We start from the raw sequence: 19,824 nt of genomic DNA on the forward strand, positions 1-19,824 counted from the left end.
GACTGCTAATACCAGTATTTGCCAAAGACATTAAAGGTTACATCACTCAAAAGCATATGTCACAGCTGCACATCCATTTTGCTGATAAAAATATAGCAATTCATTGACTGAGTAGTCAGACTTCACTTCCCAAGGAGAGAGTCGAAGATTATACCATATGTTATACCAAATGTAATTTCCCCAGATTTGCAGAAAAGCTTCCTAACGGCATGTAATGAGCTATTACTGGCTAGTCTGGAAGCAGAAGCCTAGCTGACCAAATTCAATCAGCTTTCTAGCATTTTTTAAAAAGCTGTATGATCAACATGCTTGTTATGCTAAAATATCTTCTGTTTCCTCCACAAGTCTGCTGTCTATTAAATCATCTGATGACCTTATAGATTAAAATGATTACGTTCCTACTTGTTAGTGCTTTAGCCCACACATCTCGAGGAAAGCGAGCTGGATTCTCTTTCAGCTCATGCATCAGCATCAATTTTGTTTAACTAAGTTCCAAATGAAGAATCTTTATTATTAGCCACACAGCCAGGAAAGACACAGCTTGAATTTTAGATCCCAGATGGAGTCAGCAAAGTTGGCAGCCAGAAAAGCCATCTTTTTGCTCGCAATCTGAACACATTGGATGCAGAGTCATTGAGTGGCAATAACGACATAGCCCCACGATGCCGTTTGACACTTTGCAGCACATCGCTGTCCTTTTTAACTGACAAAAACCCCCACATTTAGTGCCACCAACTGCTAAATATAACCTATTTATACCATCCAGACCTGTTTGTGGAGGATGCAACCAGCATAGTACTACACATCCTCTCAAACCAAAGGGAGAATATTATCAGCTTCTACTATTTCACATTTCAGGACAATTTCTTCCTCCCGTTTAGAATTACCTTACAGCACAAAAGCAGGGAAGAGTTGGTTAGCTTTTGAGAGCACGGCAGAAAAAGCCACGCAGTAGTTTAATTTCAGTCTCATTGTTTTCTAGCTGCTGTTGTTAGACTGCAATACGTTGATGAATGTTATTAAATTTTTAATCGTAAGACATTTCACCACAGAGCTCACGCAGGGCTTGCACAAAACAGTCTCTTCCAATATTATCTGATGTTGCTGCATTCTACTACAGCAAAAATCATAAACAGAGCCCCTGGCTACACTCTAGCAGCAAACATGCAGCATGTCCTTCCACGAAGACTTAATACACAATCTCTCCTTCCCTTTGCACTATCTCTACCGTTCAGCGTATACGAATCACACTGCAATGTCAAAGAATGAAATCTTCAGCAATAAGGCTGCCCAGAAGCCTAAAGCCTTTACAGAGTGCAGAGCTGCTCCATAGCAGCGTTCATTCACGTGAGAGATTTACAGTCGCAAAGACCCCAAAACACACGTTCAGGAGGCAGCACCTGCTTCTGCCCGAGGTCCTCTAGCACAGGGAAGCCGGTCTTAGACAGAGCACATGTACAGACACCATCATCTTGCTGTCATGGTAAGGTGTGTCTGTTCAGAATAATTTCATTTTCTCAGCATGGCTGAACTGGCAACAGAATGCCTGCTTTAAGAGAAGGCTAATATAAATAACATCCTGACTGCTCTGCATCACTTAATAATAATCTCATAAAGAGATGTATGACAAAAATCAAGACAGCTAGCATGGAAAGCTCTGAATGCACAAAAGGCACCACCTCAGCATGCAAAGCCAAGGAAGCAGATTGCCTGTGGTCTTCCACCGCTCTGATCCTGCTCCGTTATATCATTGCTGATCAGCAGCGACCATCGATCACTGGTTGAGACAGAACTTCACTATCCCAGCAGTATGTGACTGCAACAGCTGCTGCCAGGCCTGCATTACTTCTGGGCCTTCAAAGAGCCAGTCTGTTAGCAGTTTAATATCAGATAAACCCTCCAGCAGGCAAGCTAGTCTGCTTTTGCAAGGTGGGGCGGCAGGAGAGGCTCTGCAGTCAGACTCCTGCTATCCCACTTGCCTTTTCAAAATGACAAGAGCGAGGGAATTTGCAGCAAACTTCCTCCTTCCTTTACTACGCGTCTATTAGGAGCAGGCGGACTTCACAGATATGACAACCACCTGGACAGCACACGAAACTGCCCTCAGGACCACAAGAAAATTATTCCGTTTTCAGAGACGCCTCTTCGATTTAATACATGGGATTCACTGGTTTAAAAGACAACAGCCGCCATGTACTAATAACCCCCACGCTACCCAATCAATGGCTGCCAAGGAATGTCACCTCCTCTTTCTAGGCACAGCTCTCTGAGCAAAATTTACAGTGGTAAAAGTCACATGAGGGGTTATGCTGGCATGAAGAACGTGTTATTAATGGGAGAAGATCAGTTATTCACACAAAGCCCTAAGACTGGGCATGCACCACCCATGCCTGTACAACCCATCAGAAAAAAAAAAAAAAAAGACATCCCCCTCCCCACAAAATTGCTGTATATGGATTACTTAGTTAATGGAAGCAGTATTATCTAGGAGTTAGTGCAGTCAGGCAATACCAGGCTCTGTTCCAAGCTTCGCTGCTTATCCTTTGGACAAATTACTTCGATTCTCTGCGCCACAGTCACTGCACATCTAGGACAGTGACAAACTTTGCCGGCTTTTTAAAGCCACTTCCTCCTGTCCCGCTCCAGATTTAAAAGGTGCTACGGAAAGGCAAAATAATAAAATATATGAACCACAACATTGAAAAACATTAGTACTGTACCTGAGTTTTATTTCTTTAAAATCACAGTAGCCAAAAGTGTCACCAAAAAATTCAAATTACTATAATAAAAATATAGTACAATTTCCTCCATGAATAAACCTAATTTGCTCTCTGAAATCCACCTAGAAACGCCTAAAGGGTTCGCAAGGCCCGTGCAGGCCCTGCTAGCACCCCTGGGGCAGAAGATCAACCTATCTCTGTTTTACAAATCCTCCAAATAACTTGGAGTTTCTATGCTCTGTTAGGGAAGGAGATGGAGGCAGCACGGAGACCGGTAGTTGCTGTTGGACTGCGTACCTTAAATGAACACAAGGTCACGCTCTTCTGGACACTCCAGAAAGCAGGTAAGTGAAAGAGGAGGGCCTCACAATCACACAGCGGAAAATAAAACTACATCTAACAGGTGCAAAATATTTATAAACTGAAGTGAAAATCTCATGAAACAGTTTTACAAGAACAGTTACAAATGAAACAAGTAAAAACAATCAAAAAAGGCAAACTTTTCAGGGAGAGAAAGAATAACACAAGACAAGACATAACCAAACCAGGTAAGTCAAGAGCTGCTCCTGAGTTTACAGTAAACAAACACAAATTTGTCTTTGCCAAATGGAGGGGGACAGCAGCCACAAGCTGTTTTTACAATTTAAAACCTTAATTTTATTCAAAGGGAGCCCAATCACTGCAGGAGATTTAATACTAAGGTTTAGGCCCAAGCTTTAAAGAAAAGTTTTTTCCACTTCAAAGCACATTTTCCAGTTTCTACCATTGAAATATTACATCCTCACATCCAACGTGCAATCTTGCCTCTTGAACACCAACTACATTTGTTACCTACTCTGTGAGGAAGTCGTTTTCAGTTCAAAGGGTAACACTGATGCAAAACATAGAAGTTACCTATACAAAACAGATCACATTTCAATTGCACTTCAAAAACAGTTCCAAACATTTCTAAGACACAGAAACTTCCATTTGCCTTATTAAAAACAGATCATAAAACAACTTATGAAAATACAAACTACTCAAAACCAGAACAACTGAGAACAGCTCTAAATGCAGAATAAGAACCAGTCCCTCAGCAGCAAAATCAGACATTAGAAAAGGCTGTGACAGGGCTACGCTGGAAGCGGTCAGGAATGCTCTGGAAATGGTGGTGTTTGGCCAAGTTCTTGCTCACCCACTGCGTAAGGCTGTACTTTTGTGGGGGTTTCTTGGTCAACCTTGGGTAATTTCTGCAAAAGTAAGTAAAATAGTTAAAACAAACACAAGAGAAGCATCTGTATGAGAGGCTCGAACAGCATCTTCTCTGCAAATGCCTTCCCCATTCCTTGGGGCTTGCAGCTGTTACCCAATTTTCTTGTAAGAGGTTTTAAAAGGGAAACCACATTATAAGGCGGCACCTTGGTAAGTAACAGGATGGAAGTTTAAAGTTTGTCCTTTCAGGAACACCGCCTCGTGCTTTACCACCTTCTTTGCAAAGCTCTTTCTCCCCAGCCCCGCAGAGAAGGCTGAGGGCTCCCCTACACAGCAGTTTAAACATGAGGTAAATTTTCCTCACAAAGTGCTGTACACATGTTAAATACTCTCATTTGCTACATCTAAGCACGTTCTGAAATAACAAGACAAAACCCCACAAACTTTAAGCAGTCTTATAGGAGCAAGATTAAAAAAAAATTACATTTCAATAAGCTTAGTTATCTCTAGGCCTCAGAGTGTTACAAAGCTTTTCCACATCATTAGAGGCTGCTTTGCCCCTTTTGCATTTTGAAAAAAGCCAACTCTGCTGCCTTGTTTTTTTCTTATTTGTGCCCAGGCATCAGCATAACTCAGGAAACTGCATTTATAAACTACAGACCCATCTGAAGAACAGACAACCACAAGGGTCACTCCCGCAAAAACACTATCAAAACAGTTGGTTTGGAGAAGGAGCATCCGGCTGGCACAGGGTCGTCACATCCACAACACGGAGAGTTTCATTTCTACAGCAGTTGCTCAGCAAGAGCAGCCAGTGACCAGATAGGTCTCAAGCCAGCAAAGCAACTTGTTCATGCCAACAGCTGGGGAGAGATACCTGTGTTACACTCAACATATATTTATCATAACGTTCAGAAAAGCTATGTTGTGACTGGATCATACGGGCTGCTCCCAAGAGGTTTGTCTAGGTCAGGGTTACATGGGTCACAGAGCACCAAACTTCTACTCATTACTCACGCGCTCCAGTACTACTGGTCTTACAGCCAGTGCTATCTGTGTACACAGAACACAGATCTGCCCTCTATTCAAAAGGGCAGATCGAAAGGCCTTGCGCAGCAAATCCTTGGCAAGAGGTGGTTGAGCAGAATGCAAGAATCCTGGAATTCATGTCACAAAATATGAAACAACCAGTAACTCCAGCCTTGCTGTAGCGTTTGCCCTTCTGCTCGCTCAGAACAGGTACTACAGCTCAGTGAAAGGCAACTTCTTTGGAATACTGCCCTTGCTGAAGTTTCAAGGTGCTCTCAAGGTACAGAACAGTGTGTGTCCTTGCCCAGTCCAAACTCAAAGGTTTTTCCATCCTCCCACTGCAGTCATGTGATTCGTGTGAATCACGGTTCTGCGTAACACCACTTCCTTTGCAGGGAACATAGCGTCTCTTGAGCAAATCCAGGTCTCCTTCATAAACTGTAGTATCAGCTTTTATTTACCCAAAGAAATAACTTCTTGTCAAAAAAAATACACTTCTAAAAAAGAGTTCAGAAGTGTTCTTGAAAATAAAAAATCCATGTTTTCGTGCTGCATTGTTTAGGAAGAAGGGAGGCACTCCAAGACAGCTAACAAAAGGCAAACTCTTGTCACGCAACAATTCATGTTGTCTGCAACAAGCTGATGCAAGACGTGTGTGTGACTAGAAGAAATCACAGCTTTTCACAAATTCTCAGCCTTCCTATATAGAAGTCCCCCTCCCTTGCCACTGAGTCACAGTCAAAATGGCCCACAGAAACAGGGGGTCATTTCCTACTGTCAAGGGTGCACCCGTCACCCCTGCATCTGAGGGAAGACAAGAAGCTGTGCCAACGACCACCATGGCTCGTGAGCACTTCACAGCAGTAAGAGGTTTGAGCTCCTCTACAAGAGGCAAAGTCACAGGAGCAGACTAACCCCATCTCTCCCATCAAGTATTTGGAGAGAGCTATTATCACAGTGCCTCACATAACTACCTAACCCAAGACTCAGAGTAGGAATCCTTATGGCCATTACACGTGAGGAAAGGGGACAATGACACCCTAGATAAAGTGAACTGCCATGGAAGAGAACTTAAAACATTTTGATTTCTTTCTCCTCAGGCACAGCCCATCCTCCATCCTTCCACAACAGTTAAGACCAAACTACAGATTTAGGACGAGATTTTCAGGCAAGTTCCGCCCTCATTTAGAAACCAGGAGCTCTGACTATCTCAGCAAAAGTACCTGCAAACCAAAGCCATGTGGTTTGCCACTAGAGAAGCCCCTGGACCAGTCGTGTAGACCAGGGACTATCACACTCTGCCAAGAACAGCCACCTCCTCCCACCACTCCCCTCACAGTAAGCCTCCTTGCAATCTGCTTTATCAGCTCCTACCCCATCCCCTACTCCAAACGCCATCTCACATCCCTCTTGAAATTTAGGGTTTGTAGGTGGATTTCATTTGCTTTGAAGTGAAATCTCCCTCCTAGGCTCAGCCACACATGTTATTCCTCCTTTATGTCAGCACAGCCCAAGTCCTGTACCTTCTCTGCATACTTTCCGTTCAAGCAAAATGACTTTGGGCAGGTAAGAACTGTTCCAAGTTTTTTTCCTCAGCCAGCTTAGTACCAATCAACAGACCAGACTCTTTCAAGGCAGAGTCTGATAGCACAGCATTCATTTATATTTCACAGATTTGTTTATCCATATGTTCCCTTATAATAGTCTCCCTTTCCATCACCTTAAACCTGGTGCGTCTGTTTTTTTAAAGATATTGATCTTTGTTATCACAGTAAGACCAGATGGTCTGTGACTCTATAAGGTATTTCTTCCTCCTCCACCTCTCCCTTTGATTCAAGAGGGATCCAAGAAAATAATTTATCAGGTTTCTCCCAGGTTGTAAGAAGTCTGATAAAATTGCTAAGCATCATAAACCTCTACCAAACAAACCAACCCTCAAGGAGAACTCCTGGTGGAGTCTGGCTATCAGGAGCAGAGAACGCAGTGTTTGGAGGTCAGACAGGAGCTAGCTCAGCTTCTCGGGTACCCGGGGGGGCGCGACTGCTGAAAGTGATGCTGCTCCAAATAACACGAGAATACTTGTCTGAGCAGCAGGTGGTGCAAGCACTAGGCCATATGCACAATTGCACTGTTAATGACCTGCAAAAGCAGATCTCCTGAAGTACAGATGTTTGGGTGGAAACCAAGAGAAGGCTCTGTTTTTAGAGAGAGAAATGCTTTTTCTGTTAAGTTTGTCCTTCCCCTGCCCATTTAAAAATAGGCCTATCCAGCTACGTACATTGCCGAGGACAAGACTAGGCAGCGGAGTCCTAACATTCAGTGCCAAGAGTCACAGTTATAAATGTAGGAGCCTCATTACTTCTGTAGACTGATACAGAACTAACGAGAATTGCCAAGGAGGATCTCATCAAGAAGGATATGATTCTATTTACTGTTGGATAAAGGGCAATAATGAAGTGTGAATGCTAACAAATGGTCATCTGGCAGAAATCTTTTGTGGTCAATTATCAGTTTCAGCCACCCATTTCCAAGCAGATGTTCAAATCACATCTCATTTTTACATCTGCTACAACGCAGCCTCAGCAGCATTTCGATTCCTATAGCTGCAAATAAATTTATCTATTCAGATTGAATATCCTCTAGAAACTAGAATGAGAGGAAGAACAACCAGAACCACGGGTTATCTCCCAACTCACTTGAGATGGCTAGATGTGAAAAGTTTACTCGGAATACAAAAGGATTTCTTCCAACTAGTCGATGTTCAAAGATTGCACATGTGGTAGCCAGTGCAACATGCTCACCCAACACAGATATAAGAAAACTGTATTTATAGAGAACCTGCAAGTGCAAGATATCATGCAGCTAAGTGAAAAGATAAAGCCTCTGCTGTAGCCAGCCTGTAATTCACCCAGACAACATATGAGCAAGGAGCAAGAGACAGGACACAAGGAAGAGCAGACAGATCATGCAGAAGAGGGGATAGCAAAGTCAAACACTACCATAAGACAAATGCCAGGAGATTTGCAACACAAAACAGAGCTAAAGATTCGTAGCAGCACTATATCAGTTACTGCTTCCCAAAGGGAATTCCCTTGCTGGCTCTGAAACCTGCTAATTTTCCTTTAGGAATTTCTTGGGATCATTCTGCATCTCCTACGCAAATGATACGTGAGACACTGCTGCAGATCCAGGTGCACAGAAGTACCATACAGGGTCAAAGTCAGCCCACTGAGAAGGTTTTTCTGTGACAACTGGGAAAGCCCACGCTGTCTGTCAGGCTGAATTCCAAGCCTATAGCTATCTGGAATACGAGAGGTTTGCACTAATAAGAAAATCAAATTGTGTGCATCACAGACAATGTTCTTCTCCAGCAAAATAGATCTCTATTTCACTCACCAGCCTTGTTCATTTGGAGCTCTTGCCTGATTTTCTGTGACTCAGAACATACGTCTTGCATTTTTAATTTGAAAGGAAGAGAAAACAGGCCATTTTAGCTTTCTTTGCATAGTCCCCTCTGCATTACTTATGCTGTATTCATACACTGGAAAGCAGCCCTGTGGCTATGCAGCTGTTCGTGCTGTCCAGATAAGTGCAGGCTCCATGCAATGAGCCACAAAACTGTCACTTTCTTATAACTCTCAAGAAATGACAATTATTGCATCCATGAATACTCAGAATAACCACAGCGGGAAGCCATCTCTGGAAGCTACCAGAACACTCTTTGCCCTTCAGAGCATCCCAGTTCTACCCGCCAACCCATCAGACACTGCTCTTCAGCTGATATCCATACCTGCTCTTTACAGACATCTTCCTTTAAACCTCCACAGTTGATAGCTCTTGGACGATACCGTTGGGAGAGGCAATGTCTAGAAGGTGTTAATAGTAAATCCAAATCTCAGCACTTAAGCTAAATATTCCCTGAGTCTGGGTTCATAGTTGTGGACTGACCAGAACAAGTTACCTCCCAACACAACAAGCCAGAGCTCAGCTCTGCTCTTCCCAGGTAACACGGGCCTGTTTTGGGAGCACCCCTGATTTACCGCAGCAAGCCCCCTGTATAACATTTCCCAAGTATCCCAAACTGTGAAACTCATCTGAACCAGTCCTGGAACAAGACTGATTGCTGTACAGAAACTCTGTGCATGGTAGTGCTAGCAAGTGTAGCAGGCATTTTATTTCCCTCTGAAAAACAAGTACATTCAAAACATCAAAGAATATGAGTTCAGCAAGCCAGGCCTCCTGCTAGGATATCCATCCTCCACTCTGCCCCCTCCCCACCAGTACGGCCTTACCCCATCCCACGCGGGGGCTACCTGGTGTAGGAGCTACAGTTTTCTTCATATGGATGCGCACACTCTGGATATAAATGTTTCTTTTGCTCAAGCTCCGCTTCTGAAATGCATGCCACTTGATTCAGTCTTTAAAATAAAAGACAGCGTTAATTTTTTTAGGCAATTTGTCAAATTAGGTTACAGAAGACAGAGGGGACAAAGTGTCTAGTACAGACATGAACTTCTTGTAGCTATTCTACGATTGCAAAAATAAAAGTATTTATTTGAATAAAGCTGCAAAGATAACATACCGAGAGCAAAGCAGGAGAGCATGTCAGCTGAGTGAACCAGCAAGTCACTGTCCTGATTAACAAGCCAGAAACCTGCAGTGAGCCCTCAAAAGCAGCAGATTTTTCATGTTACTCAAGGCCACACTGGGAACGGCAACGCACAGAACATCTGAGTGCAGCAGGTCTGCAGCGGCCACGGGGAAGAACCACCAAACTGACAACTGCAGGCCCAGGAGCACTGAGGAGCAGAAGGCAACCATCCCTGCCCAGCACCCAGCGCTGCTCTGCTGCTGCCATCTGCCGGAACCCACTCCAGGAGGAGAGCGGCCACCAAGCCATGCCAGCACAAACATCTCCTCTTCTGCCCTGCGGACCACTGCCCAGGACTGCCTTAGCAACCTTCCTCCCATTTGGGCCTTCCCATTTGTCCCCCTCTTACAGTATCTTACAGGGTAAAATATTAAATACTTTTCCCCACCGCTTCAGTGTACCTTAAGAAAAAAGTAAAGAGAAAACGGCAGCACACAACCAACCAAACTGGTTTGGGAAGCTGCTGGGACATTTTTCAGAGTGCAAAGGCATTTAGAGGCTCCTAAGAAATTACCTTTCCTCCTCCTGTGGCACAGGAATAATTTTGCCAGGATTCTTCCCACTGGTTGTCTCTTCCTGCCCAATCTGGCCTACTGCTGTATCACTTAACTAGAAAGGTAAGGAAAAAGGGGATTAACACCTAATAGAAAATCATTCCAAGTAAGTCTTGCTTATACAGTTATATAAAAATCACACTTTCCTCCGCTTGAAAAACCTTCCCTTGCTGTGTAAAAATGCACACTTGTGTGCATATGGATATTACTGCAAGTACAGATCAAAAGGAATGGAATGAAAAACATTTTAGTTACAAGAATTAAGATGTGTGTTTACTTTAATGCTGTTTGATGGCTGTTCAAGTTCTGAAGATTCCTGCCCCCCATCATCCTCTGGAGAATCTAATTTCCTTGGAAAACAGCTCTTTGTTGCTTTGGAAAGTTCTTGGTTTCTGGACCCAGAAGATGGCGTGGGACACCTCGGCAAGACAGGTGCTGAACTCTGGCCACAGGCAAGGTCAGAAGAGGGCAGGGATCTTTCCACATGATCACCAGAGAAGTTACACACATCTCTGCTTGCAAACGGAGTCTTTCCCAGGCAATCCACACCCAGGCTTTGCCAGCCATTAGACATCAGCCCCTCTGAGGATTCTTCAAGAACACAGCTACTAGCAGTTTTATCATACTCTACGCAATCATTTATGATTGCTTCTGAAGCTTCTCTTTCAGCTTCCTCCGAACAATTGTCCTCCAGAGGCTGATCTACATAGTCAGCATCAATTGGGCTAAGATTCAGAAGCTCCTGAATGTCAAGGTCAAACAACATGCGAGTTACTTGGGCTGACTGCAGATGGTTCTCATCCAAACTAGCACTTTCATTGGAGAGGCTAGGATAACATTCGGAAATGACTGAAGAACACGCTCTGGACAGAGGTTCATTTGGTTTCTCCACAATCTTTGAGGCTATACTTGCATCTTCACTGATGACTGATGCCCCACTGCAGCTGCTGCTCTCATCCTTTCTGCTCTCTCCACTTACATTTTGGCCCAGAGTGCTTTTTCTAGTTAGGTACTGCTCAGATGCCATGCAATCATCTGCCAAGATTTCCTGGATCTCTTCCTCAGTGTAACTGAAAGGAGAATTCCCTTCTTCATTGTCTGACAGTTCCAACAAGCAGTCATCTGGCTCACTATCATCAAAACATCTGGTTGTATCTAGAGAAACGGCTACATCATCGTAGTTTGATGCGGAAGAACTGGCAACAAGGTCGTCATGGCCAGTATCATCCAGAAAATGAGAGGATCCTTGAAAGCAGGCAGAATCTGGGGAACAGAGCAGCAGTTTCTCTGATGGATCTGGAGTGCTACAGTGATGACTCAACACACAAGCTTTCTTAGCTGACTGTAGGGCCTGAACCTGCTCTGCAGAATCCAACAGCCTTTTGGCCCCAGGAACCGTATTATGAACAGTAGGTTTGAATTCATTACAAAGCCCAAAGGCGTGAGGGGAATGGTCATCCATTTGCTGTCGGTTCCTGTATCTCAGTGACCCTGTGCCTTCTGCTTACAGCTCTAGAAGCCTGTTCTGAAGTTCAGCTGATCCCGGTGCCCTTTGATCAGCCCTTTCAGAAAAGAAATCAGCAAGAGTCAGCTCCAACCTGCCAGCAAAAGACAACATCTTAGATAAAAGAAACTCAGCCGGTTTTCCAAAGCTGCAGCAAGATAACAGGGAAGGCAAAAACACTAGCTGAGGCACAGCAGGCACAATTTTAACTCCCTGGTCTCCATTACCTCTAACTCTTGACCATTTTAGGTCTTAACAACATATAACAACAACCAGTCCCTCATTCTGTGAGTGTTCTCAGGCTGTTTGGCTTTATCAAGCAGCGCTAATACAAGCTCCAGTCATCAACGCAGTCTGTACCATCTCCTCCAAAGCTGCTGTAAATCAGTCATTCTAACACCAGATACCAGTATTCACAAATTACATTCCTTACGACCTTAAAGTACAGAGCACACTTTAGGTATTAAATAAAGCCTCACAGACCCTCCCAGTCTCCTAATCCCCACCTCCGTCCTTCAAAGATATTAAACAAATAAAAAGTCTTTTTTGGGTTCGGAAAAACTGAGCAACGGAAGAGTAACTGTCAGGGAGCTGAAAGGACATTCAGCAGCATGTTAGTCACCAACACACTCATACAAAATGCGTATTATAATGAAAGATCAGACGATAAAGAACCTTCCTGTAAAATTCAATAGCTTAAGAGTACTCACAAACAAAACCTGTTTTCCTCTTAGTGAGGACTCACACTAACATGAATCTTTTGACCTGAAAGCCCTGCATTTGACTGTCACCCAGCAGGAGAATCTGGACTAAGAAAAGGTATTTCCTGTCCTCTTTGACAACAGATTTAAAGGAATATCTTTTGTCTTTCTGTTGGTTTGACTACTTACTGCTTTCAAAAAGGGAGGGTTACCTACTGCAGGAATACAACCCAGGCAGTTCTACTGCTTCCTCTCCTGTCATTCTGTGCAAAAAATAAAAATCAGCACTTTCAGAATAATGCTGTAACCACCCTGAAGAAAGAAAATACCTTGGGAATCACCTATGGGCATACAAAACCTATACAAGAACATACGGAGTCACGGGCAGTCCTCACTAGACAGTACTTGCCTGGAGTTCTGCAATTTAGCTACAAGTGCTTCAAAGAGAAAGAAAAGGCAAATAAAAACAAATTAAATGTGGATTTAGTTCTACAGAGTGTAGCAGTCCTATAATCTAGCTCCTAACCAATAAGGACTTGTAAGAGACCCAAACATTTAAAGCCTTTTCTCTGGAACTGGCTTACAAAAAGTACATTTGGAGATGTTTATATGCTCAGCTTGCAGACAAGGAAATGGTTTCTTTACTGCTGAGACCTTCCCAATTCACCTAACTGCATCGTAAGCTGGGTCCATACTTTCAGCCCTACATCAACTGATTCTGGATGCAGAACTCTGGTAACTACGCAACCGATCATGCACGAGCCCAGACAGAGCCCCCTGCCATTCCCCATACGAGTGTGTTGAATTCAGGGGCTGTTCAGGGATTTACACCAGGGCAATGCTCTGTAACACCTCAATGGCTCTTAAACTGATGTAAGACAGGGCTGCCTGTTGCCATCCTCTCGCCCTGCCCCTCATTCCCGCACTGGTGCTTGTATGGTCAGACCACGCTGGAGCCAGCTCACCCCCAACTGCGAAAGCACCAGCCATGGATGGGCCATTCTCCCAGGGGCTGCCACAGGAAGGCTCTTTGGGAAGTTACACACACTTTATGGGGGTTTCTAGCACAGCTTCAGTAAATAACAAGATCAAAAGACAAAGCTACTGAGAAACACAGCTCTGCCAAGGCTCACGGACACAAATCAGACACAGATCTCACAAGCCTGCAGCGCTGCACTGCTCTGGGATCTGCTCCCTGAAGAGGGAGCGGGAAGCAGGGGGCACCCATTAGAGACAACAATCACGGGCCACAGGGTAACAGTCCCCTCAGCCCCATGATTTGCCCACCACATGAGGTCTCTTCTCTGGAAAAGACCCTGCTCTCATCTCACCCGAGAGCACAACGGCAAACACCAGCGCTTCACCCCCGCAGCTCCCCGACCTCGCCCTCTCTCAGCCACGGGTCTACTCGTACCCGCTACGGGCCTGCCCCTACCCCAGCGGCCCCCTTTTACCTCCCCACCCCCCCGGGCCGCCCGCCCCGCGCCCCAACAGCGCTGCGCGGGGCCGAGGCCGCCCCGAAGGAGGAGCCCGGCCCGCCCCCGGCTCCTCCTCCCGGCCAGGCCCGGCCCGCCCAGGCGCCGGGTGTTCCCCCGAGCCCCGGAAAGAGGAGTTAAAAAACCCAAAGAAATAAACAAAAAGCTACAGTAACACAAGGGAACCGCCGGGGCCGGGGCCGGCCCTGCCGGCTGAACGGGCCGCGCTGCGCTCACCCGCCGCCATCTTAACGGCGCGAGCGGCCCGGCCCCGCCCCGCCCCGCAGACGCCGTCTCATTGGCGGAGCCCGGCCCCGCCCCAACGTCCGGCGCGCCCCGCCCCCTCCTCATCGGCAGCTCGGCGCTCGGGCGGCGGAAGTGACGTCCAGGCGCGGCAGGCGAGCACCGAGCGGAGCTGATGCAACCCGGGGAAGGTTGGTGGGGCCGGGCCGGGGGACCGGGGCGGCCTCGGGAGCGGGCCGGGCCTCGGGGGGCCCCCGGGGGGCTGGTGCCTCCGGTAACGCTGTCTCGTTCCCTGCAGCCGCCGCCATGGAGCCCGTGCCCGGCCCGCAGGAGAAGTATCACCTCATCACCCGCAACCTGCAGGTACGGGGGTTGGGATCGGGGCCGGGGCAGGCCGAGGCGGGGGGGATCGGGGCCGGGGCAGGCCGAGGCGGGGGGATCGGGGCCGGGGCAGGCCGCGGGGGAGCGGACCAGGGCCGGGACAGGCCCTGGGTGTAGCGGAGGGGGCCCGGATCAGCCTCTGGACCCGGCAGGAGCCCCGGGGAGATGCTGCATGCGGGGTGGGCCGCAGCCTGGGCACGGCTCGGGGCTCGGCCGTTCAGCGGGACGTTGTCCTGCCCACGTCCTCCCCCAGCCACCCCAGCGTGTTCCCGGGGAGGCTCAGCCGTGCCGGGTGTGCGTCTTGGCCGTCCACAGGAGGTGCTGGGGGAGGATAAGCTCATGGCCATCCTGAAGGAGCGAGAGTTGAAGATCTACTGGGGGACCGCCACCACGGGCAAGCCGCACGTGGCCTACTTTGTGCCCATGTCCAAGATCGCGGATTTCCTGAAGGCAGGGTGTGAGGTAGGTGGCCGGGCTGGGAGCTCGGACCCTGCGGGACTTTGTCACCACACTGGTGGGTGGGAACGTGCAGTTCCCCTGAGCAGTGCGGCACTGACTCTGTCCCCCTCCGTACTAGGTGACGATACTCTTTGCTGACCTCCATGCTTACCTAGACAACATGAAGGCCCCCTGGGAGCTGCTGGAGTTGCGCACCCGCTATTACGAGAACGTGATCAAAGCCATGCTGGAGAGCATTGGGGTACCCCTGGAAAAGCTGAAGTTTGTCCGGGGCACTGACTACCAGCTCAGCAAGTGAGTCCTGGGGCACCTGGTCCTCTCGGGAAGGAAGAGCCTGACCTGGGGCTCTGCTGTTCCTGACCTTGCCCTGTTCCTGAGCCTGCTCCCAGGCGCTGTCATTCAGGAAACAAAGTGAAGGTGCCTCCAGGCCTTGGCTCCTCTTGATGTGGCCAGAACCAGTGTTTGCATGAAGCTGCTCTAAAACATGTCCCCCTCCCCGGTGCTAACAGTGCTGTCCCTTCCCACAGGGAGTACACGCTGGACGTGTACCGCCTCTCGTCCGTGGTGACGCAGCACGACGCCAAGAAGGCGGGAGCGGAGGTGGTGAAGCAGGTGGAGCACCCCTTGCTGAGCGGTTTGCTCTACCCAGGCCTGCAGGTGCGTGGCGAGGCAGGTCAGCAGAGCCTCTTGGCCGGGGAGGTGCTGGGCGAAGGCAGGACTGCAGGGACGTGTGAGGCTGAATGCCAAGGTCGTTACGCTCCACCCCAATATCACATCTGGCAGCAGCACAAAGCATAACCCGAGCGCAGAGCTGCTTTTACAGCGACTCTGGCCAGCTGCAGGACAGCAGGCAGTCCGGAGAGCTCCCGTCCTTCCCAGGGTGGGAGTGCCCTGGCAGAGGCTGGGCAGATCCTGGGGGACGGGCAGGACCTCCAAAGGCTGAGCACAGCTGGAGCGTGGAGTCTTGGGTCCAGTCTCAAGGCTGTCTCTCTGCAGGCCCTGGATGAGGAGTACCTCAAGGTCGACGCACAGTTTGGAGGAGTGGATCAGAGGAAGATATTCACCTTTGCAGAGAAGGTGAGGAATGGGGGTGTTTCTGAGCCCCCTGTGATGCTGATGCCTGACTCAAGGCTCAAACGCTCGCTAATCCCTTAGGAGAAGCGTGTCCGTGATTTCAGTTGGCACCACAGCGCCCTTCGCAGCTCCTGCTGTTGCTTTCGTGGTCTGCAGGGCTCTGGTGTGCTGCCACGCATCCCTGGCTGTGGCTGTCAGCGCCTTGTGAACTTGCGATAGCTTTCTGGGTCCTGTTATTCTGAGTCCCCGAGTTACCTGGAGCCAGGAGCAAGCAGGGATTGTGAGTTAAAGCTGATCTTCAGCAGAGGATTGTCCATGACTTGCTTCCTTGCTTTTTCCCAGTACCTTCCTTCCCTGGGCTATGCCAAGCGTGTCCATTTGATGAACCCAATGGTTCCCGGTCTGACAGGCAGCAAAATGAGCTCGTCAGAAGAGGTTGGTCCCTGAACGGTGGCTGTGGTCAGGGGTTCTGCGGGGGGATGGGTTAATGACTGGGAGCAGAGAGGCTGCACCCCAAGAGAAGGCGACTTCTCTCTCTGCTCACACTGGGGTCTAAGAAGAAGTTGCAGCAACTCCAGCATGGCTTGTCTCTTTTGGGCAAGAGGTTGGGTAAAGGGCTGCGGAAATCTCTTCCTGCAGGACTCAAAGATTGACCTTCTGGACCGCAAGGAGGATGTGAAGAAGAAGTTGAAAAAGGCTTTCTGCGAGCCAGGGAACGTGGAGAACAATGGCGTCCTCTCCTTCATCAAGCATGTCCTCTTTCCCCTCAAGTCAGGTGAGGGGCTCACCACGCTCGGGCGCTGGGGCTAGTTTTCCCTGTGGGTCAGGGGAGGGGATGGGAGCGTGTCCCCGCTGAAGCAGGCTGCCCCCGAGTGCCCCCTCCCCAGCCCCTGCTGCGGTCCCCCTCGGCTCTTGGGCTACGTGGGGCGGCTGGTTTAGCTGGCTGAGCAGGGGGTGAGTCTCCGCTTGGGTTAATCTGAGCCTTAAAAATCTGTGTGTTGCAGAGTTTGTGGTTCTGCGAGAAGAAAAATGGGGAGGAAACAAAACCTACACAGCCTATGAGGCCTTGGAGAAGGACTTCGCTGACCAGGTGAGTGCCAGGAGGGACTGAACCCTCTCCCTGTCCTTGAGGCTCCCAAGAGCAATCTTGGGGGGGCTCTGAGCAGCACTGGGAGATGGAAATCTGCATCAGGGGAAAGTGTGGAGCAGAGCGTGGCCCAGTGGCTGTAGGGTGGCAGGGAGCTCCCAGCCAGGAGAGCCCGAAGGTGAGAGGATGGGTGAAGGCTGTGAGGGCACCAGCTGTCCTGGTGCAGGACAGGACCACGTCAACCACATCCTGGAACAGAGCAGCAGTTAAACTGTTTTCAGCTGTTCCCACCTGAGGCTGCAAGCAGAAGTGTCTAGAAGAGGGGCTTTGTTTTCCAAGGGGGAATCAGTCCAAGTGCTGGGGTTCATCTCCCCGCCCTGCGTGGTCTCCAGTTCCTACCTCTCTAGACTCAGATCAGTGACTTGAATTCTCCTGCTCCCCGTGCCCTGGAGGAAACCATGCAGGAACCTGTCTGTCTGTCACGATACAGGTCGTGCATCCCGGAGACTTGAAGAACTCGGTGGAAGTAGCCCTGAACAAACTGCTTGACCCCATCAGAGAGAAATTTAACAGCCCGGAACTGAAGAAGCTGACCAACGCAGCGTATCCCAACCCGTCCAAAGCCAGTAAGGAGGTGCTGGGAGCTTGGGGAAGCGGGGCCCTGGCCATGCAGGGCTGGGTGGGAGAGAGTCCCTCCAGGGCCTGAAGTTAGAGAGAAGTTCTGAAACTTCAGTCCCAGGAGCAGCCTTGGAGAGCATTAGGAAGGGTGAGGAAAGGCCAGGGGTGTTTGCCCGCTCCAGAGACGACAGATGCCAGCATGCTTCTCTGATGCTTTGTGGTATAGAGACAAGCAGGGAATTCAGTGGGCCCCCGGGCCAGCATTTGGGGGTCACTGTGCGCTCCCCAGGGCTTGGCCAGCTCCCTGGGTTTATGCTGAGTGGTGCGACTGTTCCCTTTGCACTGCAGAGCCTGCAGAGAAGGGCACCAAGAACTCGGAGCCGGAGAACGTGGTCCCATCCCGGCTGGACATCCGCGTTGGCAAAGTGATCAGTGTGGAAAAGGTATGGGCACAACGGGGAGAGGCGAGTAACCTTCCCACATGGTGATACGGGCACTCGGGGGGTGTGTGGGGTCTGCCCCCTTCTCCTCTGCCACCCCAGTCCCCTCCCCTGCTCCTCACCTTGCTTCTGCTTGGCAGCACCCGGATGCCGACAGCCTGTACGTGGAGAAGATCGATGTGGGCGAGCCTGAGCCCCGCACTGTGGTCAGTGGCCTGGTGCAGTTCGTCCCCAAGGAGCAGCTGCAGGACAGGCTGGTGGTGCTGCTTTGCAACCTCAAGCCCCAGAAGATGAGGGGTGTGGAGTCGCAGGGCATGGTGCTGTGTGCCTCCAGGTGAGGGACGGGGGCATCGGGGCCGTACCCTTCCAGGGGTGCAGTCCAGACCCCCTTCTCCTGTCACAGAGCCCGGCAGTGCTGAGGGGCAGGTGGGTACCTCCTCAGGGTGACTCTGCTTCCTCCGTGCCCCTCCGCAGTGTGGGGGAGCCGCGGCAGGTGGAGCCCCTGGACCCGCCGGCTGGGTGCTGTGCCGGGGAGCGCGTCTATGTGGAGGGCTACGAGGGCGGGGAGCCCGACGACGAGCTCAAGCCGAAGAAGAAGGTCTTTGAGAAGCTGCAGGTGAGGGGCTGTGTCAGTGGGGGCTGGGGACCACAGCTCGGAGTAGCTCTAGGTGTTGAGTGGGGCAGTGCTTAGGGCCACAAAGATGCCACTGTCCCTACCTCTGGGTGACCCCAAATTAGCTATTTGCCACTCACTGCTTGTGTTTGCTACTGTCGGCAAAGCTGTGGAGGAGACAAACCTCTCCCCACCGGCTGAGAAAGGTGTCACGGTCCCACTGGCAGCCCACACCTGACCCTGCCTCCCCTGCTCTGCTCCCCAGGCCGACTTCCGCGTCTCCGAGGACTGTGTCGCCCAGTGGAAGCAGAGAAACTTCCTCACCAAGCTGGGGCGAGTCTCCTGTAAAAGCCTGAAGGGAGGAAGCATCAGCTAACAAGCGCCAGAGCCGCTGCTCGTGCCTCCTGCCTGGCCCCCTCCACCACCTCAGCCAGGCTCTCCTCCCCGGTCTCTGCCATCTCCTCCCCAGTGCCCCGAGCTGGGGGCTGAGCCCTGCGGGACCTGGGGACTCTGGGACTGAATTTGCAGCTTCCCACCTGGAGAGCTGCCTCCGACATCCCCCTCGCCCTGGGCCTGCTCAGCCAGCGTCCATGCCTCGGCTGTGGGCCAGCTCTGGGGACCGGCGGTGGCACCACACCTAAGGGACCTTGTGCCCGTGACCTCAAGCTCTACGCTGGGGCCATCGGCTCGCTCCCAGTTGTGCCACGGACTAGACACCTTGCCCGCTGGTCCTGACTGGGATGGCATGTGTGGGTGCTGCAGTGAGGGCAGGAAGGGAAGGCTGCTTGCTCAAACCTGTGTTGCTGCTAACAGAGCTGGGGGCAGCTGCCCAGCAGCCGGGCAGGCCCCGTCCCCTGCTCTGCCCGGGCACCCCCTGCTCCGTGCTCAGCCTGCCCGGGGCTGCGGCCGCTGCTGGTGCTGCTCTTCGGCCGGGAGCCCAGGCAGCACCGGCGGCTCTGTCCTGAGCCCGTGGGAGGCCGGGGGGGCGCGGGCCTTAAACACTGACTTGGGAACCATCTATCTGTCGTAAACCCAAATAAAATGTCAAGCTGACTGCGCACGGGTGTGCCTTTCTGTCCGGGGA

General features: G+C 50.0%; 2 protein-coding genes across 10 annotated transcripts; one reads left to right on the plus strand and one right to left on the minus strand.

The window, feature by feature from the left end:
• Window positions 1-2,735: 2,735 nt before the first annotated feature.
• Window positions 2,736-14,088, minus strand: S100PBP (S100P binding protein). Of its 9 annotated transcripts, none has more exons than XM_072885088.1 (6): window positions 14,063-14,088; window positions 10,423-11,743; window positions 10,106-10,200; window positions 9,254-9,358; window positions 8,731-8,806; window positions 2,736-3,949 (listed from the first exon to the last, which is right to left on the minus strand). In XM_072885088.1, the coding sequence occupies exons 2-6, from the start codon at window positions 11,605-11,607 to the stop codon at window positions 3,848-3,850; spliced, it is 1,563 nt and encodes a 520-aa protein (XP_072741189.1). In that variant the 5' UTR covers window positions 11,608-11,743; window positions 14,063-14,088; the 3' UTR covers window positions 2,736-3,847. The 9 variants fall into 9 exon arrangements, with proteins under 9 accessions (XP_072741189.1, XP_072741192.1, XP_072741187.1 ...); XM_072885091.1 differs by having other exon boundaries at window positions 13,996-14,065; XM_072885086.1 differs by lacking the exon at window positions 14,063-14,088 and adding an exon at window positions 13,682-13,761.
• An 81-nt stretch (window positions 14,089-14,169) lies between these two features.
• YARS1 (tyrosyl-tRNA synthetase 1) lies at window positions 14,170-19,793 on the plus strand. Its single transcript, XM_072885083.1, has 14 exons — window positions 14,170-14,259; window positions 14,367-14,431; window positions 14,765-14,911; window positions 15,027-15,202; window positions 15,436-15,565; window positions 15,905-15,985; window positions 16,325-16,417; window positions 16,622-16,757; window positions 16,987-17,072; window positions 17,560-17,695; window positions 18,036-18,130; window positions 18,268-18,461; window positions 18,602-18,743; window positions 19,006-19,793. The coding sequence occupies exons 1-14, from the start codon at window positions 14,244-14,246 to the stop codon at window positions 19,114-19,116; spliced, it is 1,608 nt and encodes a 535-aa protein (XP_072741184.1). The 5' UTR covers window positions 14,170-14,243; the 3' UTR covers window positions 19,117-19,793.
• The last annotated feature ends 31 nt before the right edge of the window (window positions 19,794-19,824 follow it).

This window comes from Ciconia boyciana, chromosome 21 (assembly GCF_034638445.1).
Source record: "Ciconia boyciana chromosome 21, ASM3463844v1, whole genome shotgun sequence".
NCBI lineage: Eukaryota > Metazoa > Chordata > Aves > Ciconiiformes > Ciconiidae > Ciconia > Ciconia boyciana.